This window comes from Nannobrachium achirus (assembly GCF_963921795.1).
Source record: "Nannobrachium achirus genome assembly, chromosome: 22".
Classification (NCBI taxonomy): domain Eukaryota; kingdom Metazoa; phylum Chordata; class Actinopteri; order Myctophiformes; family Myctophidae; genus Nannobrachium; species Nannobrachium achirus.
This window is the reverse complement of record NC_137829.1, coordinates 38,331,025-38,356,422: the sequence shown is the minus strand read 5'-3', so window position 1 is coordinate 38,356,422 and position 25,398 is coordinate 38,331,025. Positions and strand designations below refer to the sequence as shown.

The window sequence follows — 25,398 nt, the reverse complement described above, 5'->3', positions numbered from 1 at the left end:
GTTATATTTCATTGTTGTCGGGTGGAAACCTTGTATGTCCAAAACCGTTTGTTAAGTATTTATCATTTTAAAAATGATTTAAACTAGTGAAAACAGCCGATCTACAAGCACACAACACCTCGCACCGCGAGGCGTTGTGTGCTTGTAGATCTGCTGTTTTCACTACTTTTGTGAAAACAGTTAAATTTGTACTTTTGTGCAAAAAGTTTAATCTTTTCCTAATGGCTGGCCTGGACCGGCCGGGAATGAACCGGCCGTTCGGGACTTTTCCCAATGGCCAGCACGTCCCTGAGACGATGGTCGAAAAGTAGGCGGAGGAACGTCGTCCAAAAACATGACAATATTTTATCTTTGGGCGACATCGTCTGGCGATAGCCAAACAAATTCATGTGTTGCTTTGTTTACCCAATGGAGGACGTACATCGTATGGTAATGGCGGCAGGAAAATCCACTAGATTTTTATCGCCCAGAGAAGCCAGCAGTTGCCCCCTGTTAAAACGTATGGTAACAGTATTAACACAGAGTGATTGTTTGCATGTATGGAGGTGTATAATGGGTGTTGTGTTGTGTAGTAAAACGGTGGCGTCTTTGGAAAAGGTTCAGAACGTGTTGGTCTGCAACAGAACTGGGCTTTACGATTCGTTTTTCCAAAGCAAAAACATGAACACTTGGCGAGAACATTACATATCAAACCTTTTGTTATTATAATCCATAAATTCATAGCCTGGCTTTGTTCCAGTGTTTGAATCTATTTCGAATGGTAATTTATTTGCTCATTATTACAGATTCCTTTCAACGAATGGGAAATAACCACTCAAAGTTAACTTTTTCTAAATGTGTGTGAATTAACTCACCCACTGCATATGTCGAGTTTGACGAGCTATAGTTATGGGTCCACTCTGCTTATGACGAATATGACGAGCGATCAATTAGCTTTAATAACTATAAAACAAAAAAGTATGATCGCCGATTTGCCGTCCATAGCGCTCTGTGGACCCGCCCTATTCACAAAAAACGGATCTGGATGTTCCAGAACGGAAATGGGGGGGCGGGACAACGACGCCTGTATCCTGTCTGCCGAAATGTCATCCGGTTCAATGTTGTGCAACACCAGCGTGGCGGTCCGTCGGTTTCGCTTTGAGCGATGGAAGGCTGTAGTGCTTTGTTGCTTACCCTGCCTGGATCGTATTGTGAATGCAATCGGTGAACCATCGCGCAATGGATTCGCGCGTGCGCGCCCACGTTAAAGGTAGGCAAAATCCTGGCAGTGTGGACCATTAGAAGGGTCTTAAAAATAGCGGTGGGTGAGTTAAGCACTGTATACAGTACTGTAAATTTTTTGTTCTTTTTTTTCCAATTGAAATCAAGTGTGTGTTCTCTTATTTGGAGAGAGAAAAAAAAAACAGGGATATAAAATAGATCCGTGTCTGACCTTTATGTCGGCCTGCAATGCAATAGCCAATATGTTTGGTCCCAGGAGAGAATGAATTAAGATTACGATTTTGTGGAGCGTAAAGTCACACAAATCTAACATCCATCCATCACTGCGTCTACACAGAGTTACTGTTCATCGCAATAGCACAACACATAACACGTAGAGTTGTTCTTTGACAATCACATGATCACCAATGTGTTCATCCCGTTTTCCCGGGGTCCCAAAGTGCTAGTGGAAAGAACATACGATGTGATTGAATATACTGTTAAAAACACGTCTCTCTAGACCAGTATGGCATTACATCAGATCAGGGGTCTTCAACGTTTTCAGGCCAAGGACCCCTTAGTTGAGAGAGAGATGAAGCAGGGACCCCCACAACCCATAGATACCATATAGTTTCATCGTTTGACAGCACAATCATCAGTGTATTTTGGGTTCATGTCAATTTGTTTCCAGATATTTAACCACTTGAACAGTCAATACTTAAAGGGATATTCCACTTTCAACAGGGAAACACCTTATGGGCTTTTCTCCACATACACACCCATTGTAACTTCTAACTCCATTTTAACCACTAGAAGCTGGGGCGGCCCAGCGTCTAGTCGGCGACCTGGCCAACTCGGAACAATGTAAATAGGGAATGAATGCCCCGCCCTTTAATGCAAACCCCATTATACCTGTTTTCATAGGACCCGTTTTGACCATTTGTCTGCCTGTGTCCATTTATGCCCATATTTGGAGATATCTGTATCTGTCTGTCTGTCGGTGTCCATTTTATGTCCATATATGGAGATCACTGCAGTTATAGTTCTGGGTCCATTTTATGCCCATATATGCCCATATATGGAGATATCTGTCTATCTGCGTCCATTTTATGCCCATATATGGAGATCTCTGTATCTGTCTGTCTGTGTCCCTTTTATGCCCGTATATGGAGATCTTTGTGATTCTGCATCCATTGTATGCCCATATATGCCGTATATGGAGATATCTGTTTATCTGCGTCCATTTTATGCCCATATATGAGATTTCTGTCGCTTTTTCAAACAGATGGTCAAAACGGGTCCTATGACAACAGGTATAATGGGGTTTGCATTAAAGGGGGAACCGGCACTGTGTCTGCAACACAGTCGGTGGCACAGACAGATACAGAGATCTCCATAATGGGAATAAAGGGACACAGACAAACAAATGGAGGAGGAGACAAACTTAATGCAAACCCCATTATACCTGTTGTCATAGGACCCGTTTTGACCATCTGTTTGCCTGTGTCCATTTATGCCCATATATGGAGATATCTGTATCTGTCTGTCTGCGTCCACTTTATGCCCATATATGGAGATCTTTGACCATCTGTTTGCCTGTGTCCATTTATGCCCATATATGGAGATATCTGTATTTGTCTGTCTGCATCCATTTTATGCCCATATATGGAGATCTATGCAGACACAGTGCCAGTTCCGGAAAATCCTGATGTCAGACATCAGAATCCGAACCTTTCGTGCTGGTTCCAGAAAATCGTGTATCGGGTCGGGTCGGGTCGAGGCCGAGCACTGCACTACCTGCTGCGGTGGGGAACGCACGTGCCGAATTTGAAATAGGGAATGAATGCCCCACCCTTTAATGCAAACCCCATGAATGCCCCACCCTTTAATGCAAACCCCAATATACCTGTCATAGGACCCGTTTTGACCATCTGTTTGTCTTTGTCCACTTATGCCCATATATGAAGATCTCTGCACACACAGTACCGGTTGCAGAAAACTCTGATGTCAGACTTTATGCCCATATCTGGAGAACGCGCGTGCCGGTGGGAAGAAGGGTTCTCGAGATACGCGGATTACATACATACATACACATTCACAGAGATTTTGTGTTGACTCATGTGGCGTACGTGATGTCAGAGCCTTTTATGAAGTGATGTCACAATGACTCAGCGCTTGCGCCGATTTCCTCCGGAACAGCCTGATGTCAACAAAGGAGATTCCGAACGTTTCGCGCCGGTTTCGGAAAACCGCGAGTCGGGTCGGGTCGAGGCCCGGCACTGCACTCCGCGCGGCGGCGGGGAACGCGCGTGCCGAATCTGAAGCCGGTGGGACGAACGGTTCTCGAGATACGCGGATTACAAACAAACAGACAGACAGACAGAGATTTGTCGCATTTATAGATAGATGATAGATTCATTAAAAACACTCATTATTTTTCTGGTGACTCATATACTACCCTCCTAATACGTGAGCAGGCCGTTTTTTTCCCCCGATACTTTTTTAATTTATTTTTAATAATTATTTGGGGAAAATGGAAAAAATGAAATACAAAAAAATATTATTAAAAATAGATGAAAAAAGTTATCGAAAAAACAGCCTGCTCACGTATTAGGAGGGTAGTAGGAATCACCAGAAAAAATAATGGGTGTTTTTAATGAATCTATCATGGTTAAAAAGAAGTTTAAAGTTACAATGGGTGTGTGTGGGGAGAGGCCCTGGGCCTGGAGAGCCTGGTAACATTTACATAAAATATCTAAATATTGAATCAAGCTAATTAAAAACTGTTTAGGGTATTCATAAAAGCCTGATTAGACGATAAAAATACCAAAACAAATTTTGAAAGTGAAATATCCCTTTAATAAACTTGACCTTTCACTCTGTATTTGTCTGCTCTTTTTCCCCTCTACACAAAACCTCTTTGCCGAAAATAGCCGATCTATAAGCTCAGCGCGAGGCGTTGTGAGCTTGTAGATCGGCTATTTTTGGCTTAAGTTCTCAGAATATGGAAGCTAGGGTTCAAGTGGTTGATATAGAAAAGGAGAAAAAAATGTATAATCACACAAAGATTTGGAGGACCCCCTAGGGGTCCCGGCCCCCCTGTTGAAGACCCCATGCATTAGATGATTATTGAAGGAGCAGGAAGGCACAGAGCTGGTTTAAATGACAGATGCCAGCTGTTAGCAGACAGATGATGAAGCAACACCAGGAGGTGTCTTTTGTTCATTATTTTCTTTTTAAATTCAGAAGCAAATGCATGAATATAGTTGATTATGTAAATCCATAAAGGTTGGTCACTTGTTAATCCAGCTTTGTAACACAGCCCACTGTTAACAGTGAGTGCACTGTACGGTAAGTACACGACATGTGTACACTCTCAAACAGTTTAACTGGCCAGTCTTAATTAAACACCGTTGGCAACTAAAAAGATGCGTATTCTTCTGAATAAAAATAAATAAAAATCTAATGCAGATTGCAACCCACCACCCAGACATAATGTACACACACACGCTCGCACACACACACGCTCGCACACAAACGCTCGCACACAAACACACAAACGCTCGCACGCACACGCACACACACACACACACACACACACACACACACACACACACACACACACACACACACACAGTCTTGACAGCCACAATCGGATACTTCAAGGCGATAGGGTTATGATTTGTTTGTCCCTTTTAAAATCTGCATGGTTCATTCAATCAATCAATCAATCAATCAATCAATCTATCAATCAATCAACCGCTGTATGGGACCCAAAGTGAGATCAAAAGACGCTGTGACAGTCTATAACGTTATTTTGTTAATGAATTTACAATCACATCCCTAGAGGACATTTTGCACGTGTTTTTTCAAATAAAAAGACATTCAAATGGTCGTTAGGTTTCTATAGTTGGTTGAAGACTCTTCAGCCCCCGCTCCTTCAGTGCTACACTACCTACTGTTTCTCAGTGTAATGCTGTGTGTATGTGCTTTAAAATGGCCAATTCTACGGTCCGATCACCTGCCTACACCCCTACAACACCCCACTGACTACGAGTTATGAGATACTTAATATCACTGTCTAAATCTTTCAAAGCAGCCATTGGTTTTATTTCCATTTTGACATTTTTATATAAAAAAAAAATCCCCCTTTTCTTTAATTGAAACCTCCAGGTGAAAGACCCTGTGATGTAATCTGGTGTTGGTGTGACTCTCTGGAACAACTGAGCAACCAGGGAGCCACAACTACACATGATTTTTTGGGGGGTCCCCAGATGACAGTGAAGTGATCATTGAAGGACTTTTAAGACTTTTTAATACAATTTTTTTTTTTAAATAAAATCTACAATAGATCTGCCATTTTCATAATATTTATCTATGGAACTGAGTCGACAAAATGTAATGATTCAACTCACAGGCATCTTTTGGTTTGTTCTTGGTTTCAGTTATTTTTATATTTTCGTTTCACTTTACTTGAGCGAGCATACACGCGGGCGGACACACACACACACACACACACACACACACACACACACACACACACACACACACACACACACACACACACACACACACACACACACACACACACACACACACACACCTGCTAATGCCCATGAAACTAAACATTTAAAGTTCCCTCAATAATATTGCTACTAAAATGGTTATCCTGAAAGACAGATTATTGTATGGCTCCTTGAAGGCAGAGCTATAGATATACAGAGTAAGGCAAACTTGGTTTCAGGATAAAATCGTGTGGAGCCATACTGGCACCAAATGTTCCAAGGCCATTTTGTCCTTTGCGTCCCGAGGGCTTGGTCAAACAGAGGTTTATTTTCTTTTACACACGCATATTCAATGCGACCCGTCATGCGCTAACTCTAACCAGACAAGCTGAAAATACTTAAAACTGGATGGATCACCATGAGGGTGGCAGGGTGTCAGCGGGTATCAGGAAGTTATATTTAAGACTTATTTTAAGACATTCTATAATGTCATTACATTTAAGACTGAACTTGCAGCGAAACATTAACTTCTCAACTGAGTACACCGTATTGTCAAGTATGAAGCTATCAGACGTGGTTCTGGTGTCTTGAAACCAAGCACCACACTTGGTTACACTTGGTTGCATGCTGAAAATAGCTGATCTACAAACATATTAAAATCACTTAACCTTTAGTCGACTAGTCCCTCTCTAACATTTTAGTCTATGTTTTATGTGTTGACCAACCAAATTGTCAATATATTAAGTCTTCTTAGTTTTAGTCATCATAGCTTAGTTTTCATTTAGTTTTCGCCAGTCAAAAAAAGTAGTCGACGAACATTTCTTTGACCGAACATCACTTCCTGGGGTTGGTTTGTTTTCTTTGCACTTGAGTAAAAACCTCGGAGTGACTCTGGCCCCAGAGACGTCACAACAGTGGAATGGCCCTCGGAGCCTTTGGTGCGGAAGCTTAGCAGGCAGTTCCCCAAACTAAGTATGTCTATGGGTCTGCTCCACGGCAGCTAGGTAGACTGAGGTTGTTCTGTTAGAGGACTCTTATGGGGGGGGCGCTGTTAGCAACCAGATACCGTCAGAGCAGACAGGAAGCGGCCAGGGGGACCAGCGCCGCGGACAGGAAGTAGGTGACTCTGTAGAGGTGGAGCGGGGAGAAGGTCACCATGGCGACGGCCAGGGGCAGAGGGAGACGGGAGGCCAGAGGCAGGAGTTTACTGAAATTGGCACAAAGACACAAAACACATTCGTAAAAAGAATGTTGTTACTACATCTTCTCTCAATTGCTTTGGAGCAAGATATTTATTCCAACACAAACACACACACACACACACACACACACACACACACACACACACACACACACACACACACACACACACACACACACACACACACACACACACACACACACAGGAAAAATAGTGTTCTGAGAATACAGTACAAACTTGCAGGTATTTAAACTCTGCATCATTTTACCATAACCGCATGGCTCGCTGATTATCCATGTTACCGTGAAGATCAAGTCGGTAGTACTACACAGGTAGGTTTGTGTGTGTGTGTGTGTGTGTGTGTGTGTGTGTGTGTGTGTGTGTGTGTGTGTGTGTGTGTACCTGGTACTGAGTTTCAGAGTGTTGGAGTTAATGAGCAGAACATAGGCAGTAAGTAGAGGCACTGTGTGTGGCCAACAGGGGTCAGGATCTAGCTGGGTGGAATACCTGCAAAACATGTTTAAAGAAGTACGTCACCAAAAAAGAATACTTATTTTTTCCTATTACAGGCCTTGACACTAAGGCTTGCCCACCTGCCCCCGGCAGGTAAATAAAACCTTTGGGCAGGTGAAGTTTGCTTTCAGGTTGCCCGACCGAGCAAGTGCTCATTTGAGAGGGGACGCAACTGTCTATAGACACAACACGAGATATCTGTAAACACCTGAACGTAACCAGAGGGCTGTCTCTGGTCTGTGGAATGTAAAATAAGAGCACTGTTTACCTATAATGTGCTGTTTTTAATATTGCTACATTTCATAATATAAAATACCGTCTGAAACCACAGACGATTGTAGCTATGTAGGGATTTGGAGGTATGACATTTTTTATCGCACAGCCCCAGAAAGTAAAGAAATAAGTGTTTAATTTAGCGGTAATTAAAATCTTACCCATCATTTTGTAATGGACGATTTACTTTTCGGGCAAGTGGGCATGACCTTTGGGCAAGTAGAACATGACCTGTACTTGCCCGATGGGCAAGTGCCTCTGAGACCTTAGTGTCAACCCCTTCTATTATATACTCCCTGTGATGGCTTGAATACCAGGACATTCCTTTACGGCGAATGAAGAATCGAATAAGAACATACTTACTTGAGGAATTGAATACAATGATTTCACTGGTAGACGGGTGCTCAGAGCTTTTTGTACCGAGTCTCATGAAACTTGATGCAATACCTCTTATCAACCAGTAGATGTCCTACCTGACCACAGGATCTAAAGGTCTCAATACTGAGCAAGCAGGTCAACTATAAGCACAGCAGTTAGTTGTGTTAGGCTGCACTCAGACTGGAACGCACTAAGTTGTGTGAGAGTTGTGTGGGGGAGGCGGGGGGCAGAGACAGCACAATGCATTCCGGATGGAAGTCTAGTGGTTTGAAGTCTAGTGCGTGTTGTGTGCTTGTTGGATGGTGCTCTGTGCAACCACAGGACTATCACTAGACTTCAAACCACTAGACTTCAATCCGGAATGCATTGCGCCGTCTCTGCCCCCCGCCTCCCCCACACAACTCTCACTCAACTTGTGCCTGACTGTCTGTGGGAAGCCTTAGACATATTGTATTAATTTAGGCCTAGAATTATTGACTGCTTTAACTATTGAAAAATAGCAAGTATACAATATACAAGCTCACAGCGCGGCACCGAGTGCCGCGCTGCGAGCTTGCAGATCTGCTATTTTTTTTAAAGTCGTGAAAATGTGTGCAAATATTTGAAAATATGTATTTTCAAAGCGAACGTTTGTAACTCAAACTTTGCTTCTGGGTGGTCCCTGGAACAACATATTTTGAGGTGGGGGTCCGTGGCCAAATAAATATCATTTTTTGGGGTCCTTCACATGAAAAGGTTTGAGAACCAGATTGCTGACATAGAAACATAGGTTTTTTCAAAAAAAACCTTAGAAGGATTCAAAAGACACTTATAGAATCGGGTCAAAATTCTAATTTTCACGATTTTTCAATAGTTAAAGCATTCAATAATGATACACAATAATGTGTACCCGTTCTGAATGGGTTAACATATTCCAACATGCATGTCCGTGTGCTTGAGAGGCATGACACTGCTCAGAAAAGATACAGGATGGCGTCTACCCGCGTGACCACACACACACACACACACACACACACACACACACACACACACACACACACACACACACACACACACACACACACACACACACACACACACACACACACACACACACACACACACACACACACACATACACAGTACCTCAGGTTGCGTGTCCAGTGGATCAGCGAGGGTGCACTGAGCATGAGAGGAAGTGTGAAGAGCGTCAAAAGACAAAGATGGAGCTGCAGGTCGTGCCTGGTCTCCTGTAGTGCACCCTCTGACAGCAAGGGGGTGCCATTACACTCCTTAGGCCTGCTGAGGGCCCGGCCATCCACTGAGCCGTTCCCTGTCTCTTCATGCTTTTGGGGCGCCTGCAAGGATCACACGCGACAGATATAATACAACTATAGTTTTTCTTTAGATTTTAATCATTAGGTTGTGTGTTCACAGAGAGCTGGGGCTGTTTTGTAGAGCCTGACCGATATATCGGCCATTATTACACAGCTTGGTTGAATGCTTGATTCTGATTTGTCAATAATTGTTGAATTCAGCGGTGTGTTATTTCTGCATAATGACCGTTTGGCTCTATAACAGACCGCTGTCTAATGAAAGGAGTACCTGGCTCTGCTGCTTGAATTGTATGCTGTATCCAATATGGCGGTCATGTAAACATCATTCACAACTAAACATTGCTCTCAAGAACGTTTTTGAAAACATTTCAATGCAGTAACCGAAAAAATTGATTCTATATGAAAGTTGCAATGTGTCGGTAAAATCTTACCAGATTCAGCATGTGACTCAGATACCTTTCTGTCATCTGTAGTCTCAGTACCTGGACAACATTAAAACACAAACAGGTTAAGTTGTGAAGTTATTATACTATTCACACGTATTAACCAATAATCACATTATAAACCTGGTTTCCCAATTTGAGCAAACATTTTCAGGTTTTCAAAAATAATTAAATAATAATAATCTTTTAAACATTTTTCAAAAATAGCATATCTACAAGCTCGCTGAAATATAAAATAGGGCTTTTCTTTTATAATTTTTCTTATTTGCACCACAAATGAATAATTGAACCGAAAACAAATTGCCACTGCTATGAACATGTATCATTTTAATCAATAGGTAACAGTTGAACCCCTAACCATGGCAATGTTGAAGTGCCATGCTCTATTTATTGAGCAGGCTGTTCTAATAAGAAATAATAATTCATTAACTTTGGTTTAAATCACTGATTATATGCATTCACTTTGCTTTTATGAACTTATTAACTGTATTAACCCATTTAGGCCTAGAATTATTGAATGCTTTAACCAGTGAAAAATAGCAGATATACAAGCTCACAGTGCGGCACCGAGTGCCGCGCTGCGAGCTTGTAGATCTGCTATTTTTGAAAAAGTCGTGGAAATGTGTGCAAATCTTTGAATATATGTATTTTTTAAGCGAACATTTGTAACTCAAATTTCGCCTCTGGGTGGTCCCTGGAACTAAATATTTTGAGATGGGGGTCCGTGGCCAAATACAAATCATTTTGGGGGTCCTTCACATGAAAAGGTTTGAGAACCACTGATATGGTAGTCTCTCAAGAACCGACTAACTGAGCTCCAGTTAAGTGAAAGGGACCTTTTCTTTGACGATGGCTGGCCAGATTGCTGACATAGAAACATTAGAAGGAATCAAAAGACACTTATCCACGAGTTTCCAACGCCCCATAGTGCATTGCGCAGACGCTGTACCGAGCTTCCGTCGCCGCAGCCGAGTGTGATTTACAAGCTCACAATGGTTGCATCTGCGACGCGACGTGAGCTTGTATGTCTGCTGTTAAACCGGAAGTGTGGTCCAAACAGGTCCAAATAATCTCCAGTAAACTCCCGCGGAAACAGGTGGATAGAATCGGGTCAAAATTCAAATTTTCACGATTTTTCAAAAATAGCAGATCTACAAGCTCGCAGCGCGGCACCGTGAGCTTGTATATCTGCTATTTTTCAATAGTTAAAGCATAAAACAATAATACACAATAATGTGTACCCGTTCTGAATGGGTTTTAATTGTGTTTCAGTCATCAGACTCACTCTGTACAGGTGCAGCAAGAAGCTAAGGAAGAGTGACAGGGCTCCACAGGAAGTCCCGCCCAGTACAGTGAGAGACAGGATGAGGAGGAGCTGCGTGCGGAGACGCAGGGTGCAGCAGTGTCGAGACACTGAGGGTCTGTCAACAAACCAAAGTACAAAACAACCACAAGTCAACAAATACAGTTGGAAATAATAGTTCACCCTACATTTCAATTGTCGAAATTAATTCTAACAGAGAAGAGGTTCAGTCTTTTCTGTACCAAAACAAAGACATGTGGCTCTTAGTATAGAATTATTGGAATAATTCTGGCCGAAGCAGTGTTAATTTCTAAAACTACGACAAAAGATATTCGTCGACTAGCTTTTTTTCACAGACGAAAACTGAATAAAAACGAAATAAAGACTAAACTATGATGACCCTAAAACTAGACCAGTAAGACTCCCTAATTGGGAGATAAGCGACCATCAGGTCGCATAATGTTGCGCTAGAAGAGGGGCATGTGAGAAATCAGGGGCATAGGTTGTGGTTTGCCAGCCAAGGAGTGTGTGTGCAAGGTTTGGCATGGATAGGGGCAACAGTGCCGGAGATAAGAGTCTGCAAAAAGCAACCTCATGGTGGCTGAGGTTGCTCCCTACTCTATGGCTACTGTACCTGTGCAGTGGAGCCAGAACCAGTGAGGCCAGACATACGAGGAGGCGTAGCAAGGCGCTGCCCCAGAACGCCACGCCTGCACCGAACGCGTAGAGCAGAGGAGACAGGAGGCGGGGCCACTCCTCCTCTGGAGCCACGCCCTCACGGAAGGAACCATCAGGAGATGTCGGGGGGAGTTCATCCATGGAGGGGAGACGAAGAACGGACCAGGCCTCGTGAAACCAGCGGCACCTGAACACACGCCGGAGGAAGGCAGAAGTCATTATAATTCCACAATTCATCAATATAATACGTTTAATGGGGCAGCTGTAGCCGAGTGGTTAGTGAGCCTGCCTGGGGAGCCAGAGCTCCTGGTTGTCCCAGGTACGATTCCCGGTCAGGCCAGCTATGTGTCGATGTGTCCCTGAGCAGGACTCTTTAACCTCTAATAGCTCCCCGAGCACCAAATATGGCTGCTCACTGCTCCTAGTCGTTATAGGATGGATACAATGCAGAGGAAAAATTTCACGTATGTGTAAATGTACTGTGACAAAAAAACACCCCAAGGCGTGGGGCCTATATTATTATGACGTTTTATTTATAAATGAATCAGTCTCGGACTAAGGGACTCTCAAATGAGGATTTAAATGTAAAATCTATTTTTATCTGGTCTCGGTCTCGACCCCCGTTTGTATCGGTCTCGACTCGCACTCGGCCCCCTCCCACACTCGGTCTTGACTCGGACTCGCCCTGCCTCAGTCTTGGTCTCGACTTGGACTCGCTTTAGGTGGACTCAACTATAGTCATAATTACTGTCAATCAAACTTTATTCATATACTTTTGCACATTTCATACATCGAGTGCAGTTCGATGTGCTTCGCAGAATAGATTAAAAGAATAGCTTAGAGGATAACAACAGATAAAATGAAGCATCATTAAAAAGAAATTGAGCGATACAAACAAGTGTTTTAGCGTAATGCCCCACCACTCGTGGTCGGAGCTGCTATGGACTTGAATAAAAAAAGAATAATAACAATAATAAAATTACCAATCGTTCTGGGATATCATAACATCAGATTAAGGAAATAAAACGGCTAGTCCGGAATTCTCCTTTAACCTACGCTCTCTGAACCCTAGCATCCCTATTGTGGGGGGGAACATTCGCGGAAGAATCTCAACTCAAAACGCGCCGATTTCTGGTAAGAGTGGAAAAAATAGCAGACCAAGTACAGAGCTAATAGAGAAGTATTGATGGTTTAAGTGGTTAAATGAACATAATTACTAATAGATAATATAATGTGTAATGAAATGAAATGTAAGACAATTTATTATCTTCAATATACAGTAGGGGTCCCTGCTTCATCTCTCTCAGCTATGGGGTCCTTGGCCTGAAAAACTTTGAAGACCCTTGGTCTAAAGGTCTTTGCACACTGCTGCGTTTTTCGGGCCGAATATCGGAGTGAATTTCGGATTGCGTGAATAAAAAAATCAACCTCACGTTATGTCAATCACGTTTGCACACTGCAGCCCGTTGCACTGAGTCCCTTGCTCTCTCTCTCTTTCCTCTCTCTCTCCCTGGCCTACGGCTTTCGGATTCCCAAAACGCAACGAAGTGTGCAACCACCTTAACAGTCTACACTAAATGTTTGATCCATCTACAAGCACAGACACAACGCATCGCGACGTGTTGTGAGATTGTAGACGTGCTATTCTTGCCTACCCCAGCAGCAGGTGTAGGACGTAAACAGGAAGGTCCACTTTGTGAGGCTGCAGAGCACCGCCCAGCGCCTCGCTCATGTCCAGCACCCGGCCCGTCCTCAGGATGGAAGACAGCTGCCCCCCGCAGGCCAGGAGGAGCGTTACAGCCATGTACACGGGCACCATGGGCCCACAGAACCTCAACACCTGGCAGGACACAGTGGGGGGGGAAGTAATCACATTTATTATTTAACCCATTTAGGCCTAGAATTATTGAATGCTTTAACCAGTGAAAAATAGCAGATATAAAAGCTCACAGCGCGGCACTCGGTGCCGCGCTGTGAGCTTGTAGATCTGCTATTTTTGAAAAAGTCGTGAAAATGTGTGCAAATCTTTGAATATATGCGAATATAGCGAACGTTTCTAACTCAAATTTTGCTTCTGGGTGGTCCTTGGAACTAAATGTTTTGAGATGGGGGTCTGTGGCCAAATACATATCATTTTGGGGGTCCTTCAAATGAAGAGGTTTGAGCACCACTGACATAGTAGTCTCTCAAGAACAGACTAACTGAGCTCCAGTTAAGTGAAAAGGACCTTTTCTTTGACGATGGCTAGCCAGATTGCTGACATAGAAACATAGGTTTTTCAAAAAATCTTAGAAGGATTCAAAAGACACTTATAGAATCGGGTCAAATTCTAATTTTCACGATTTAAAAAAAACTTGCAGATCTACAAGCTCGCAGCGCGGCACTCAGTGCCGCGCTGTGAGCTTGTATATCTGCTATTTTTCAATAGTTAAAGCATAAAATAATGAATGTGTACCTGTTCTGAATGGGTGTTAAGTATCAATACTGCAATATGGAAATACTCTCTTACAAGTAAAGGTCCGGAAATTCAAAATGTACTTGAGTAAAAGTACAAAAGTGTTGGCATCAAAATGTACTTATAGTACCAAAAGTAAAAGTACAAAATATTTGAAAATAGCTGATCTACGAGCTCACAACGCGTTGTGATGCGACATGTTGTGTGCTTGTAGATCGGCTATTTTCAAATAGCCAAGGTATAAAATAAGGCTAAAGTTGTTCATGCATGATTTATATTATAATTTATATCTGCAAAGTGACTAACTAAAGGTTTCAAATAATTGTAGGCGAGTAAAAGCACAATATTCGGATAGGAGATGTAGTAGGGTAAAAGTAAAAGTATTGGAAATTGGAAATACTCAAGTAAAGTATAACTATCTTAAAATCGTACTTAAGTACAATACTTAGGTAAATGTACTAAGTTACCTTACACCACTGATAATCACTTAATTTGACAGCAAATCTAGATTTCGTTTTTTATCTTTTGAATAAGATTTAATTTAGTTTTAGTCGTATCTTAGCCATCAGATTTTTTTATTTTAGTTTTAGTCTAGATTTTTGTTAACCTGACTTGCGTCAGATGGTGGCAGTAGTGCGTAGGCTACCGCTCTACTTTACCATCTGAGATCTCTCGGGCAGACTCGATGTAAGGGGCGGGCCATTTTTGGAAATTCTTTAGCAGGTGATTGGATGTGGCCGTCTCTCTGTCACAGTCTGGGAGTGCCAACTCCAACCACTCATATTGGCCTGTCTGCATCCACGTGGTCTGCAATCAGACTCTATTGGCCTACGCACTACTGCCACCATCTGACGCAAGTCAGGTTAGATTTTTGTCGGCTAAAAGTGTATTACAAACTTGGTTGCATGCTGAAAGTAGCCGATCTGCAAGCTTGTAGATGTGTTATTTTCAGAGCGTAACAGAGCTGTGAATGCAGAATACCACAGATTGTTGAACACATCATTGATGAATGCCCAATCTTCAAATCACCACATGGAGTCAGCGGCCTAATTGAACTGGATGACGATATCACTTCTTGGCTGATGTCCTAATTGCCTGTGTGGTCCTACATGAACGAACCCGAGCACAACCAAGCATAAAAGCCTAAACCAAGCATAACATTTACTACTGGATCTCTTCCCCACCAGTCCCTCCCTAACATTTTAGTGTAGTTTTATGTGTTGACAAAATTGTCAATAAATTTAGTCTTAGTCATAATAGCTTCGTTTTTATTTAGTTTTTGTCAGTGAAAAAAGGAAGTCGACAAATATTTGTTGTCAGTTTTAGTGGACAAAATTAACACCATTTGGTTGGTGATTGACACAGTTCCTCAGGTGTGCAGAAGTGTGAAGATGACAGCGGTGTGTCTCACCTGTCCGAGAACTCTGGGAAATGAAGTCCTTACTGACACCTACAGTAGAAACGGACAGATCTTTATATCATATTTGACAAATACATATCATTAGATTAGATGAAAAAAGGTTTTGGGACACCCGCTGGCCTACTGGTCCAGGCGCATACCACTTAAGCATTGCCACATAGGCATTGATGCCTGACGGCGTCGCCGGTTCGATTCCTGATCCGGACGACCTTTGCCACGTGCCACTCCCCATCTCTCCCCCCATTTCCTGTCAATCTACTGTCCCATCTAATGAAGGCATAAAAGCCAGAAAACAAATATATATATATAAAAAAAAGACCCGATAGCTGTCGTGAAGGAATACAGGGTGTCTAATCCTGGGTTTCCATTAGTCGGTATATGCAGGCCATTGACCGCTTCAAATCTTAATTAACTGTTGAATATTAACATTGCCGGCGGCCGGATGTAAAAAAATCTATTATTATTTTTAACACAACATTACAATAGCGTAGTTTCAATAACTAATTGTGCAATAAAGAAGAATTGCTATTTCTTTTTTTCCCAAAAAATACAGAATTTGAACTTGTTTTTGACATCGGTAAATATCAGTTATCGACCATGACAGCAATGTCGACATCTATTATCTGTATTGGCCAGAAATTTCACATCGGTGCATCACAAGCGCATAGTATGGGTGTTCTCACTTCTCAGGCCTCGCAGGTATTACACATGATGATGGAAATAGAATCTGAACCCTTGGTAACCACTGGTTAAACCAGAGTGTTTACTTAGTTAAATACCCTGGACTAGTGTTTGTTCTGGAAAGAAAATCTGTCGATTCTTCATCTTTCTAGGCTGCGAATCCAACTGTCTCATGGATAACTTAACAACAGTAAGACTCCCCTATCTCTCGATTAGGTACACACACTTTAGAAGGCAATGGTAGCCAATCAGGAGGGAACATGGGAAATGGGACAGATCCATGTTGATGACATGATGTTAGAGATACTGTGTACCGCTTTGTGTGATTTTAGGCATTCACCCAACCTGTGGGTGTGGCTTAGCCTGACACTCAGCCTGAATTAACATTTCGTTTCACTTCATTATTCAAAAAAATTAAAGGGGCGTGGCTAGCGATTCAGAGTCTGGAACTAGGCTAGGTGTGGCTAACTTCAGCTGGGTCACAGACTCACCACTCACCATGACAACCAGGCATACTTAATGAACTGGTGGGTGTGGCCACATAAAAACCTAATTTTAACTCTTTCTGTACACTTTTTTGAGAAAAAGAAATCTTCCTCCTAGTATAATCATAATAGTTGATAATCATGTTTAAGAGGGGGAAAGCATCATGGCACCCCATCTTTAAGGGTCAATTGCAGTAAAAAAAAAAAAGAAGGAAAAAAAGAAAAAACGCAGTACCTTGTACTGGCAGTTGGGGGCAGTGTGCATCTGTAGGAGAGTAGAGGAGCTGTTGTCTGGTCTGCTTGTGTGGAGCATTCCTGAGATCTCTGTTACTGATGGAACACTGATAAGCAAGCCCGTGCGCACACGCACACACACGCACACGCACACACACACACACACACACACACACACACTTTATTTAACGATTATTCGTTTGTCATGTTGCTTAAAGTGTATCACTTTGGAGATTTTTTAGACATTTTTTTCTGTGTATCATGGCTGTACTATTGTTTTGTTGTGTTGTTTTGTTGTGTATTATACATTATATAAAGCGGAGATGTGAAATTCTAATCTGCCTCTGGCCAGTTCCCATTTGAAAAAGAGACATTGTTTATTTATTTAATCTATATTTAAGCAGTAAAACACTTTGAGACACACAGACACGCATGTTAGGTGGAACACAGTTCCTCACCATTTCTTAAAGGTTTCATGACCTTGAATTTCTAAAGTGCCTCTCGCCATTTTGGCCGATAAAGTATAGTTTTTGACGGCAACGAAGGCGTGCAGTCTCAAGCGACCTTTAGCCACGAGAGGCACCACCGAACGAGCTAAAGCAAGCGAGTTTGCCGTGCCGAATGTCGTGACCACATTGTTAATTTTTCCTCCATTGTGCAGATGGTGGTTATCACTGTTTACAGTGAAACGTTTTCTTCTCCAGTGTGGATACGCTGGTGTATCCTCAGGTGACCTAACCGACGAAAAGTCTTAGAACACTGTTTACAGATGAACGCTTTTTCTCCAGTGTGGATACGCTGGTGTGTCTTCAGGTCACCTAACTGACTGAAACTCTTGTCACACTCTTTACAATAGAAAGGTTTCTCTCCTGTGTGTATACGTTGGTGTCTCTTCAGGCCACCTAACCCATTGAAACTCTTGTCACACTGTTTACAGATGAAAGGTTTTTCTCCAGTGTGGATAAGCTGGTGTGTCTTCAGGGCACCTAACTGACTGAAACTCTTGTCACACTCTTTACAATAGAAAGGTTTCTCTCCTGTGTGTATACGTTGGTGTCTCTTCAGGCCACCTAACCCATTGAAACTCTTGTCACACTGTTTACAGATGAAAGGTTTTTCTCCAGTGTGGATAAGCTGGTGTGTCTTCAGGGCACCTAACTGACTGAAACTCTTGTCACACTCTTTACAATAGAAAGGTTTCTCTCCTGTGTGTATACGTTGGTGTCTCTTCAGGCCACCTAACCCATTGAAACTCTTGTCACACTCTTTACAGATGAAAGGTTTTTCTCCAGTGTGGATTGACAGGTGTCTCTTCAGTTTATCTAACTGACTGAAACTCTTGTCACACTCTTTACAGTCGAAAGGTTTTTCTCCAGTGTGGATTGACAGGTGTCTCTTCAGTTTATCTAACCGACTGAAACTCTTGTCACACTCTTTACAGTGAAAAGGTTTTTCTCCTGTGTGGATTGACAGGTGTCTCTTCAGATCACCTAACTGACTGAAACTCTTGTCACACTGTTTACAGATGTGAGTTTTCTTATAAGTCAGCTGATGTGTCTTGTTGTCTTCTCCTGGTTGAGTTTTTAAAGTCTTGGTAAACGTTTGATGACTGCAATACATTGGTTCGTCTGTGTCTCCTTGTCCCTGGCTTATTACAATTCTGGCAATTTGCTGGTAGGATTCTGAGGGGATCTGTCCATTTATGGGCATTTGGCAGGAGAAGTCCACATGGTTCGATCGAGATCTGATGTATGCACAATCAGAACAGCAGACCTTAGTCAGGGAAGATTGAGAGGACACTCCTTCCTGGAGTGGCGGTTCATCATCAAATCTGCATCTATACATAGACTGTGATAGGGACAGAGTTTTAAGATTCTGTTGGGTAATGGACAATGTTTTTATCTGCTTTCAGTAAGAACACTGCATCTTCATCCTCTGGTCTCTGTGGAATGAAGTGGAATTCAAAAATATTTTCAAATCTTATACGATGCTGAACAGAGCTCTGGTCTGACCTCACTTTATCTGCTTTCAGTAAGAAAACTGCATCTTCATCCTCTGGTCTCTGTGGAATGAAGTGGAATTCAAAAATATTTTCAAATCTTATACGATGCTGAACAGAGCTCTGGTCTGACCTCACTCACAACACAAACGGTTGCCGTGCAAGCCTGACAACACCGATGTGCGCAGGCTGCCGCTCCTCCATATTTGGGCAAGAGTGACATCATCAATATGACATTACCACCATGATGGAAGAGATCATGATGGAAGAGATCCACATAGATGCCACACTACAATTAGACACCACAGTTTATTTATTTTTTGTTTCACTTTGTGGTTCTCATATACCTGATTTAACTCATACCCCGCCATTTGCAAATACCTTCGTAGTTCCATAATATGCCTCTGTCTCCATAGACTTCCATGTAATTCATAGTGCACTGATAATGTCATGTCCATGCCTAGATCATGCACCACGTGTGTGCACATTGCTCACAGCTTTCAAACAAAAAAATCCGAATGGAAATCCGTTCAGGCATCCATTAGGTTTTCCTAAAATGTAAACAAAGATGGCTGCCATGTTTGAAAGATGGGGTTGCTATGGGGGGAAAACGGGAAAAAACAGGAAATTCTCTGGATTATCGGGCCTGGCAGGGAGGGACATTAGCATATTCTCGGGACTATCGGGCCTAGCAGTGAATGAGTTAATGAAGGTTGAGAACCACTGGCGTGGATGACACACTGTAGACACAGACATTTAAGCAACACAAACCGGTTTACCTGGCAGTGGTTAAAGAGTCCTCTCTGAACCATGGTACCGTCATTCTGTATACGTTGGACAGCCTGTCTGCGGGCAGAGACACAAGCACCCGTTTATAATCTAATATATATATATATATATATATATATATATATATACTGTATATATATACTGTATATATATATATGCACTTAATATTAACGTTTTTTGGGGAAGGTAGGGTGTACATTGGAGTAAAGTAGGCTCTTGGGCCAGGCATGGGATTGATGACATCAGAAATCTCCATGGGCATAAAACGGATTTTGTTTCTTGGAATGCTCATATGGACATTTTATTTTATTTTATCCTTTATTAATAATAATATGTATCCATATGCATACACTATATTTCATGCCCATAGATGGAGATCCCTATCTGAACCAGCCACACAGATATGGGCCATGTCTTGGCCATCTGGCCAGTGATATATATCGATGATATCAGGGGTCTTCATATATGGGCATAAAAGAGATTCTGGTGAATACCCATATATGGACTTTTACATAGGTGATTTCGCCTGTGATATCACAGTGACAAGGGAACCAACCAATAGACTGTAGAAATGTGTACCGACTGACTGACACAGACAGACGGAGACAAGCTGCAACATTTCTCATGGTAAACTGCGACCTTCGCTTGGTCTGGCCTGCTGGGCCTGTGTTGTCTGTGCATTATGCACTCCCCTCTACTCAAAGTCTCTCTCGGGTGACTGAACTTCTCACCCTATCTCTAAGGGAGATAGATACCAGCCACCTGTCTGAGAAAACTCATTTCGGCCGCTTGTAGCTGCAACCTTATACTTTCGGTCATGACAATTGGGGGGCTTGTGCTGCTCTAAAGTAAGAGATACTCTGGCTGCGACTCTGTCGAGTTTATTAATATCATGCATAGGGATTCTAAAATCTTTATAACTATGTAGGAGAGTCCCAGACCACCAATTACCGTTAATTAACATGACTATATCTCTAAATATCATAAGACTTTAGGCCACTGTCTAAATCTAGTATTTACATTTGATTTTGACGACAAAAATCTATTTTGGCGGGCATTGATGGCTTCGTAATGGTCGCATCGCAACCCGTTGTGAGCTTGTAGCGTGTAGTTATTTTCAGAGCACAAAACCCGAGAGCAATCAAACATAAAATGACTTTCCTTTTAGTTCCACTGGATCTCTTCTCCACTAGTCCCTGCCTAACATTTTAGTCTATTTTTTATTTGTTGACAAAATTGACAATATATTTAGTCTCAGTGTTAAGAACGTTTCAGTGTTAAGCTCAACGTGTCATATAGGACTGTTGTCATAGACAGCATGCATTGTCAGACTGATGTCATCACTATGACATCAGACTGATGTCATCACTTTGACATCGGTAAGCTTATATAAGCCAGCATCCCGCTCATATCAGGACAGAAGCTAGCTGACTCTTGGGCTAAACACTAAGCTATTGGCAGCACTCTCGACGGCCCTCATTAGAGACAGATACCCAAAGGGTTGGACCGGGTAAGGAATTGGAAGCGTCAGAGGTTCTGCCGGTTAGATACGAGCCTACGTCAGAGCCCAGTGACTGAGCTCTATTTCTCTCAGTTTTAATTATAATTATCATAGCTTAGTTTTTATTTAGTTTTAGTTGATGAAATGAACACTGCTACGTACCTTTCTGTACTCTGCAGTTGCTTGCAATAGTGATTCTGAAAGCCTGATAAACCTGTGGAGAGGCTCAGAAGTTTAGATACAGATACTAGATACTAGAATGGGTAGGTTTCAATTTAATTTCCACAGTTGATCATGTAATATTGATATGTTGACAATACCGAAACATTTCATTTTAATTAGAATGCCTACAAGACATGTAAACAAGAAAGACATTACCCATAAAATAAGTATAACACAAAATAAACACAAAAATGAATTAAACGGGTACATGAAAAGGCATACCTGATGAAAATGCTGTAGTTGGACAGTGTGTACTAGGCCGGAGGAGTTAACAACAACATCACTGACAGTCAAACCTGCAAAACCAACAGACACTGAATAGGAGAAGCTCAAAGCTTTAAAAGGATTATGCAGTATAGAACTCTGCAAGCTTCAGAACAGTACTGTTGTACTCAAACATTTTCACGTCAAGGGTGACCGGACCACTACTTTAGATCAGAGTTTCCCAACCACCGGTCTGCGAGAAGTCCCGAATTCCACGTTTTCCCGGCCGTGTTTATATAACTTTGGGTCACCGGGACTTGACTGGGTTGCATGAAGATACCAAGGATTTGTCAGTGACGTCACTGTGGTTTATAAACAGCTTCGAGCATAATAAATGGGATACTACGTCCGTGCTACTTCCGTGTTGCATCCTTGGTATCTTTATCCTACGTTTGTTCATGATCAATGGCAACAACAAGCTTTAGCCTTTTTGTCACAAAGTAAACACTAAACAGGATTATTATTTCATGTCAACAGTGAAGTACAACTATCAGAAGATGTCACCCAGGTAAAGTACCTATTGCAAGTTTAACAAAGGTTTCCCACCTGTCCAATCATTTCTGATACAGACATAAGCTTTTATAATCACCCTATCCTTGACATAAAGTGTGACATAAAAATAGTCAACTTCTGTGTTTTGGTGGCCCCTGCTTTAGAAGCACAGAATCGATACAACTCACCAAAGGACAGAACATGTGGCACAGGAAGAGAAATCATCTGAGACTCCTGTCTCTGCCACTCACACTCCACAGTGAACTATGGACAACATAAGAGCACATGAACATGATTTCATTTCTTCGGTAAGTCCATTGAGATTCCAAATCCTTACCCATCTGTAACTGCCTGCACTGCATTACACGGTTTGGTTGAATGATTGGTTGAATTCAGCAGTGTGTTATTTCTGGATAATGCCCACCCCGCTCTATAACAGACCTCTGACTAATCAAAGACTCTGAGCACCTGGCTGCGCTGCTTGAATTGTATGCTGTATCCAACATGACAGCCATGTAAACAAACACATTGTCATTTACAGCTAATTGTTGCTCTCAAGAATGTTTCTGAAAACATTTGAAGCGAGGAATAGACGATGCAGTTACCGAAAATGTATTCCATTTGGTCAACACTTCCTTGTTTTCAAAGGTGACCGTGTCCAGTGTCCACCCAGCGCAAGACTTATGGAATACTTTCATTACCGTAAGCAAGGAAATACTTTTGGGTCAATTTATTAATTCATTTATGAAGTAGCCGTGTAATAAGCGGGTTATTTACGCCTAGCCGTTCATTGAGGAGAAATAAAACCCTTTAAGGGTGGTTTCATGCTCCTTTAAGTAATGTCATAAATACTGTGAAAGTAATTTATAATCACCAATTAGCTACTACTGTACTATACCCATTTTAGGATGGGAAGCCCTTTTGGGGTTTTTACCTTTCAAGACAGGTACCCCTTGTTGCTACATACAGAATATAACAATGTTTTTGTAATTTTTGAATAAATATTTAAAAACAAATCCAAGTCAGAGGTTTTAGAATGCGTTTTTTAGAATCGGCCCCAGGTCTAAATGGGTTAAGCACAATTACTCATAACTACTTAGTAATGGTTAATTACAATAGAATCCAGGAGCTTTGTTATTACGTTTTGTCTTTTTTTTTACCCTCACACTTATTATTTAACAAGTGAATAACAAAGCGGAAAAGTATACCTGTTTGCCATTAGTGTTGGACGCGCTGACCACCAGATGAGATACAGAGGACAGGTCACTGAGACTCAGAGTGACAACCTGGGGACAGGGATGGACAGGTACAATGTTCATGTTCTAGACTAAAACTATGATGGAAAATGTTCGTCGTCATAAAAAACTAAGCTATGATGAGTAAAACTAGGACTAAATATACTGTCAATGTCATCAACAAATAAAAACTAGACTAAAATGTTATGGCGAAGAGACCCAGTAGAACTAAGTGATTTCATGCTTGGCTGGGTGCTGGTGTCACCCTCCGAAAATATATAACCATGAGGAAGTGAAGTTACACTCCCCTGCGATTGATTTCGAACAACAGAAGTGCTAAAGATGATAACAAGTGTGATACTGTTTTCTCTTTTTAAAAGCAAAATCTAAACAGACCTTGTATGTTGGGAGGAGCTCTGTTCCCAAAGACAGATCCACTGCATGCACACTGGACCATTTGAAAGCAAAGGAGAAAATCATGGCTTTTTGGTGATGGCAAACACATTAGACAACGTTGGTTTACACCTTTTGAGCTCAAGGCACACCAAAGGGAAAGTCAAAATTTAAGATAATTCATAGCATTTTGTATAGATGTATTCAATATATTTAGCTATATGCTAAAATGACACAGATGCTTTACCAGTTTTAATGGTTTAACCCATTTAGACCGGGAACGCAAAATGCGTTTCTAGCTTTCAGGCCGGGAACGCAAAATGCTGTTTATCCATTCAGACCGGGAACGCAAAATGCGTTTCCTGTAGTTTTTACCCTCTTCTGGTCTCGTGGCCAATGAAATGCATCAGGAGGCGATGACGTATGCTTCCCTGACTACCGCAAAGCATTCTGGGATTTTTTTTTTTCCTTTACATAACTTTATTTGTCGGAGAATCCCAGTGCAGCTACTCATAGCGGCGAAATGGAAGACGCGTTGAGCGAAGGCAAACCAGGCCCGCTGGAATTGGCATTGTTATTGTTACGTGATATGTTTGAAAACAACGACGACGATGAAGAAGTGTTTCATGGATTTCATCAGGACTGGATAACTTTTCACGGACGCACTTTGACACGGCTAGTTTCAGAGACCCGACTCTTTGCAGCACAGAGTCAACCCCAAACTCCAGAACAACAGATTCACAGCTATCTGGAGGTAATAACACTTATAAAATGATTATGATGATATGGTTCATTCATTCACATACACAGGCGCACACACACACGCGCACGCACATATAATAATAATGACAAATGTCGCTCGCTAGATTTACCGTTAAATGGAGCTAAAAACAAGAATTGACACAGTCAATATAAAATCTGGTGGATTGGTGTGGTGTAAAGCAGGGGCGATGAAGTTTCAATATTGAGCTGGGTGCTCGTAAGAATTGAAATATTCAATATAAAGGCTGGTGGAACAACAAGAATTGAAATATTCAATATAAAGGCTGGTGGATTGTTGTTTCTTGTCAAAGTGGTGGCCTATGGTGTAAGGCCTATGGTGTAAGGTCTCAAATATTTGCTAATTATGTTTCTATGTGCTACATAGGCTGAGAAATGTATTTTTTATTAGACATTTTATAAGATTTATTACAATATTTGAGTTTGCAGATTTTTTTATAAAAGAATGATAAAGGTCTGGACCATGACAAGTAATTTCCCATGAAAGCCAAAGGTGTAAGCTATCAAACAGTTTTGAAATGTAGCTGCTACAGAGGCTGAGAAATAAATGTTTTAGTAGACGTTGACACCTCTGTGAAGTTTTCCATAAAATCTCAGGTTTTAGGGGTATTTTTCCAATCGGCCATAGGTTTTTAAGT

The 25,398-nt window shown here is 41.8% G+C and overlaps 1 protein-coding gene across 1 annotated transcript in view; it reads right to left on the bottom strand.

The window, feature by feature from the left end:
- Nucleotides 1-5,674: 5,674 nt before the first annotated feature.
- Nucleotides 5,675-25,398, bottom strand: part of pgap1 (post-GPI attachment to proteins inositol deacylase 1) — a 42,301-nt gene continuing 22,577 nt past the window's right edge. The window contains exons 12-26 of the mRNA XM_080752506.1: nt 23,984-24,035; nt 23,561-23,638; nt 22,541-22,616; nt 21,819-21,892; nt 21,537-21,588; nt 19,864-19,930; nt 17,087-17,192; nt 15,677-15,715; nt 13,466-13,650; nt 11,767-11,997; nt 11,115-11,250; nt 9,818-9,868; nt 9,196-9,407; nt 7,309-7,413; nt 5,675-6,912 (exon numbers count right to left, since the gene is read on the bottom strand). Coding sequence (XP_080608632.1) covers nt 6,774-6,912; nt 7,309-7,413; nt 9,196-9,407; nt 9,818-9,868; nt 11,115-11,250; nt 11,767-11,997; nt 13,466-13,650; nt 15,677-15,715; nt 17,087-17,192; nt 19,864-19,930; nt 21,537-21,588; nt 21,819-21,892; nt 22,541-22,616; nt 23,561-23,638; nt 23,984-24,035 — 1,603 coding nt within the window. The 3' untranslated portion in view covers nt 5,675-6,773. The remainder of the gene's footprint in view (nt 6,913-7,308; nt 7,414-9,195; nt 9,408-9,817; nt 9,869-11,114; nt 11,251-11,766; nt 11,998-13,465; nt 13,651-15,676; nt 15,716-17,086; nt 17,193-19,863; nt 19,931-21,536; nt 21,589-21,818; nt 21,893-22,540; nt 22,617-23,560; nt 23,639-23,983; nt 24,036-25,398) is intronic.